Raw genomic sequence first — 6198 nt, forward strand, 5'->3', positions numbered from 1 at the left:
ACATAACTTTAAGATGTATATTTTTTTTCTACACCCCATATTTTCTTCATGTATCCTTATATTTTACATTCCAAAAATTTTAATAACATCTTACTACACATGTTTCATGAAAATAATATTATAAGACCATTTACTTAATGCATTTAAATAAAAAAAATTATTTTTTTAATAAATATCTCTAATGCGGGCTGGCCCGCGAGCCATCCTTTATGCGGAGCGGGCTAGAAAAATCAACCCGCAAATTTTATGCGAGACGGGCCAAGTGCAGGACGAACCAGCCCGTTGGGGAGTTTACTTTGGCGCTTTTGCATTGTAGGGTGAATCTTGACAAATAGGAAAGATTAGCTACCACTTTCACAAAATTCTATGTCAGAACTAGCACCTTCAATTCTTTTCAGAGCATAATACAGGGAGAAAAGCAATGATGAACAATACATGCTATATGGCAGTTACGGGCAACAATATCCAACACCAAAACTTAGGAGGTATTATTGTTAAACATTGAAAGCTAAAAACATATACATTTTCATGATCATGATGTTAAAATTTCATCTCAATCACATCGGGATAATTCCATAGAAAAATAAAATAAAATTTATCAACTATTATACAACAAACTGTAAACAATACCTGTTTTTAGTTACATGTCTCATAACATAATGCCAAACAGAAGTATCCCTAAATGAAAGTTCATATAAAAACTTTCTGTATCAATTTTCAAGATAAAATGTTCATATACCCCTATAAATACTCCTTTCATCATCCATATTCTCCTTTCTAAAATTCTCCTTAATCGAAAGCTACTGTAAAATTTGGTCCATTCTGTGCTATACTTAGAATCATACATAAATAGAAACAACAAAGTAATCAGTAAGGAACCCAAGCCATTTGCTTCAGTTAGGTAGATTCATTAATGAGTTTGTTCAAAAGGGTCGTCAATAAAGCATCTCTTTTTTCCGCCCTACTCTCTTCTCTCATTCTCCTCTGTTCTTCTCTCTCCCTCCATGCCTGCTCAATAATTAATCTCTCCCGCTCAAGCTTCTCCATCGACTGCCTCCATTCCTGTTCAAACAACTGTCTTTCATGAGCTCGTCTCTCCATCATCTCCCTCCACTTCATCTCCATCCTTAGCTGGTGCTGGAAAAATTCCTTTAGCATTTCCTGAATACTACTAGTACTACTACTGACAGCATGCGATGAATTGTAGGCCCTTGAAGAAGACTTATCTATTCCAACTTTGTCAACTTTCTTTTTGCGGGTATTGCTTCTAGAAGGTTTTTCCTCTTCGCTGTCATATTCAACCTCGTCTTCATCTTCTGAGAGTTCCTCTGAAGATCGGTCTCCACTTGATCTTTTCACTCCTTTCTTGGTTTGAGCTGAGCGAGTTTCAGATTCAAGAAGTAATCGTTGCATATTATGTGCCCTTTGGGTAAAGACTGCATGCAATTCTTCAAAAAATGGACATTGCCTGCTATGCTCTGGGTCAGATGTCTCTTTTCCCTGCAAAAATATTACCACTTAATTTACTGAGTAAAGTGAACACTTCCATCTTTGAGATATGTCTTTTCTGCATTTTCAAAGGAATTTTGTTTGCACCAATGCAAAGCAAAATAAAGTCGCTCAACCATACATACAAACTCCCTATAGGATTTTTTTCCACATGACCACAGTAAGAGTGGGGTTTCTTAAAGTTTGGCCTACAGCATATTTGGATACACTTGTATTTCGCTGGCTCACATTCTAAATCACTGTTTACTGGGAAGCAATAAATTGTAGCTTTTAGATAAACACGGGTCCAGGACCAATTCAGCCAGAAAAACAAACACGCTGCTAAACTCTAGCTAGCACATTGCACACCCTATAACCACATACGTCATAAATTATATGATCAATAGCGATTATGACCATACCAAAAGCTTAAACTTTTAGCAAAGACTCAACTCTCAACATATAATGCCCTGCATCAAACACGATCCATTGGATATGGGCCATTAACACGATCCATTGGATATGGGCCATTCAGTTGAATCTAAGCCACGAACTTTACATATTCCCTCCCGACCCTTTGAGCATATGAACAGAGTTTCGTATAGATGAACTTAAACAATTCAATAGATCATACTTAGTTGTCACAAGCATCATAGAGTTGTCATAATAAACATATATTTACTTTTTCTTCCATTTCCTTTTCCATGTCTATCTCATCTTTACTATCACATCTATCGAACACTTTGCATCTCTCTCACTCCTATCTCTCCCTTCCACCTAAATACACTCCAAATGGCGTGTTAGTTAGCAATTTACCTTCCAATCACATTCTATCATGTCTGAAATAATTCAAATGAAAATCACATTATATCACTCATTACTCCAGTTGGCAGCAAAACAGTCAAATTGAACATCAACAAAAAGATTCAACGAGATAACAGCAATGCCAAACTCTGCTCCAAAATCATGAACAATGAAAACTCCACAAATAAACAAACGAAATCGACAACAGCCACAAAATCATAAGAAATAGAAGGAGAGAAAGACCTTATAGCGATTAACGAGGTTCTTCCACTTGCATTTGCACTGTTCAGGGCTCCTCCTGAACCCTCTCTCCCTCATCTTCGAACTCACCACTTCCCAAAGCGTCTTGTTCCGCTTCGACGCAGTGAAGTCCCTCTCCAGCTCCGCGCGTATCGCTATGAACTCCCGCGTCTCCTGCTGGCTCCACTGCGGCTGCGCCGGTGCCCTCTCCTCCCTCACCACCGCCGACACCTCTCCGGACATCACCAACGGCGTCGCCGGGTTCAGCAGCGACGGCGTGACCATGCCAAGCCGTGCCGCCAACGCGTCCTCCCCTCCGCCACCGAACATTGAGCTCTTGGCCACCACGACGTGGTTTCAATGTGAATTCGTGTTTAGGGTTTTGGAAATGCGAAAACTCAAGAATGGAAATGCTGCACTGGAGCTGGTGGAAGCCTCGGAAAAAATATCCTTTTTGTTTTTCGTTCTTTTTTCAATTACTTTTCCGTTTTCCGAGTTTGCTTTGTGGACAAGACAGGAATCGTTGACTATCGATACCTACGTGTGAAAATCTGCCTCCTCAAAACGGGAAACAGTTTTACGCTTTTGTCCCTTCATTTAATTCACGTTTCCCATTCTCCGTTGTCGGTGTAAGGGTTACGCCGTCTCTGGGTGGATGCAACTGAATTTGGAATTAACCAAATTAAAAATAATACTTAAAAGAAATTTTGTCTTTTAAATCTATTACACATTTCACTCTAATTTAATATATTTTAATATTTTGAACTATTTTTTATTTATTAAAGATAAAAACACTCTGGTGTATTTATCTGCACTGACACTGTATTCTGGTATTTAAAGAAGTTGAAATTTTGGAAGTGATGATGTAATGTTCGAAACAGAGGTTTCCTCTTTGTCAAAATATGTGCTATGACCGCCAACTCAAGATTTTCTTAGTTGCTAGAATGTTCTCAATCTTCAAAAGTGGAGCAGATTATAAGAGTATTCATCAAATGGTCTGTTTACAATACACTTTAATAAATATTTTAATCAGCTTATTCATTAGCAACCACTAAATTTAAATTTCTATTGCAAATTTAATTTTAAATTTTAAATTGTTACTTTTTCTATAGAATTAATTCAATTTGGGCTTCAGGCCCAAATCAGCTTATGGGCTTCCTTGTTTTGTTTAAGATGATTTTGAACAAATATTTTAAATAATCTGATATAAAGTATAATTTTATCATTTTAAATAATGTCAATTGTATCCAACACTCTCATATCTTCTTTCTATTCACCACACTTTCAATTTTTTTCAGTCACTTTTAAGAGAGCAATTTCATTAATTAAGTATATAAGAGACAGTTGGCGAGAATATTTGTTGGATTCAACATTTTTCAGTATGCAAATAATTTTTTTTTTAATTTTATACTCTATTTTTCTAAATTTTGTAACTTTAAAAAAGTAAAAAATAAAACTAATAAAAACACAATCACCTTAAAATACAAAACTTACTATAACCACCAACGTTCACACGGTTAATTACCATCACGTAAAAAAAAAACACACATTCTCAATTATATTAATAAAGATATTATTAAAATTAAAAAAAATAGAAAAAGAAGATACATCATGAAAAAATTGCCTTATTCTATCTAGAAGATACGATTTTAGACTTATAATGCAGGTTTGTCAATCTGAACTATAAGTCAACTTAATAGATTTGTATGGGATTAGGTTGGTGTGATTTTTAAATGGATTATACTTTTCTTTATCACCACCATTGCATTCTGTTCCCATAAAATTAAATTTATAATTTTATTTTTTAAAAATATATATTCTGAAATATGTATTTTTAGGATCAGATTCAGAAATATATACATTAAAAAATGTAAACAAAACTTTAAAATAACTTCAATCTATCATCTTTCTATAATCTTTCATAATTATAACCCAAGTTCAAAATATAGTTATTTTATAAACATGCGTTGGAGGTATTTTTGACATTTCACCATCTCTATGCTATGCAGCTGCAAACCATAGAGGCACGGAATGAAATGCTATTTTGTCTGATGCTATTTTATATTGTGCTAATTGACCAATTTGCCTTATTTAAAAAAAAATCAAATTAATTTAAATAAAAAAAATTAATATATATTTTTAAAATTCAAGTCATATTATTGAATTTTAATTTTAAATATAACTATTTTAAGTATAAATAAATATAAACTATAATATATGTATATGTTTTTTAAAAAATTGATATTACTTTTATTTTTTAAATAATAATTATTTTGTAAAAAGAAGTTGTATATAAATCAACTCGATTTAAACTCATTTAGATTTTAGATTTGTACAGACAAAAAATGATTTTATTAATTTAGATCACCATCTTTTAACTTAGTTTATTTTGATTTTTTCAAATTAAATTTATTTTTATAGTTATGTAACAGCTATCAAACAAAATCCTAAAATACGACTTCATTTAATCAGAATAACTAACTTATTTGTTATCTGTTTCAATGAAAAGAACTAAGTAATTTTAAACTTCTTTATTTAATTAAATTTGTACCAACTAGTGCAGCATAAATGAAAAGGCCTTATTTAACAACAAAAGCATGATATCCAAGCAAATATAAATTATAAAAACCAAATATTGATTCATGAAAATGTTACATATAAAATAATTATCAGTTGAGTATGTATGGTTAAATAGTGGTTGCTGTATTTGGATCAAAGATGAAAATAATTAAAATGAAAACTGCAGAAATATACAACTGACATAAAATTATGACTCGTATTAAATGCGAGTTATTTAAAAAGTGGTTAATTACTTCAACATTTCTAAAAAAATTATATTGATGTAATAATATTTATTTTATTCATGATATTAATAATATTTTAGTTTATAAAATAATATATATTCATTAGCAAATTCAATAGAAGTTGTTTGGTAAAAAAAGTGAATAAATTATTTGTCAATTCATTAGCCAACTTATTTGTCATGTGTAAAAAATATTTAGGATTCTACCGTTTAAAATATATTTTTAAGATTATCTGATTCTAATTCTAAATATTGAAATTAAAATTATAATAGGAGAGTGGTTAAAAAATTGGAAGAGAATGTTAAGATTGTTGATATGACTATTTGGATCCAAAGTTAAATTCAGAGATAGAAACAAAATCTTTTAACTGTTGGATAATACAAACTAATTCATGAAATTGTGCTTTTATATTGAATGATTTTTTTTCAATGTATAGACTGAATTTATCTTTTTTGAAAACTTATCTTAAGAATTCACATGCATATCAAATAAAAATTGAGTAAATATAGTAGTGATTAAATAAATTAAAATTACTAAAAACATTTAGAAAAACATCTCATCTAGATATAACACTACAAACATTTTTTTAATGTTTAACCAGGAGATAAAAGAGAAAATTCTTATTCCTATGTAGCTTAGAAAATAATAAATATCAAATAATCAAAATAGATTATTCGCATGATGCAGTTAAGAGTAGAAGTGGTTTTAAGAATTTAGATATTAAAATGAATAAAAATTTAGAAAGATAACATAGAATACCAAAATATGTCGTATCTTTTAATATAGTTACTAATGATAGTAAATTAACTGATCGGTTTGAAAAAATAAAAATTTAATTATAATTTTAGTGTTAGTTTCAATT

The 6198-nt window shown here is 31.1% G+C and overlaps 1 protein-coding gene across 1 annotated transcript; it reads right to left on the reverse strand.

Annotated features, from left to right (window-relative positions):
• Positions 1–584: 584 nt before the first annotated feature.
• LOC137811127 (trihelix transcription factor GT-3b-like) lies at positions 585–3091 on the reverse strand. Its single transcript, XM_068612728.1, has 2 exons — positions 2536–3091; positions 585–1500 (listed from the first exon to the last, which is right to left on the reverse strand). Exons 1-2 carry the CDS (start codon positions 2860–2862, stop codon positions 898–900), a joined length of 930 nt encoding a protein of 309 aa, XP_068468829.1. The 5' UTR covers positions 2863–3091; the 3' UTR covers positions 585–897.
• Between the last annotated feature and the right edge of the window lie 3107 nt (positions 3092–6198).

Source organism: Phaseolus vulgaris, chromosome 2 (genome assembly GCF_000499845.2).
Source record: "Phaseolus vulgaris cultivar G19833 chromosome 2, P. vulgaris v2.0, whole genome shotgun sequence".
In the NCBI taxonomy this organism is placed as follows: Eukaryota; Viridiplantae; Streptophyta; class Magnoliopsida; order Fabales; family Fabaceae; genus Phaseolus; species Phaseolus vulgaris.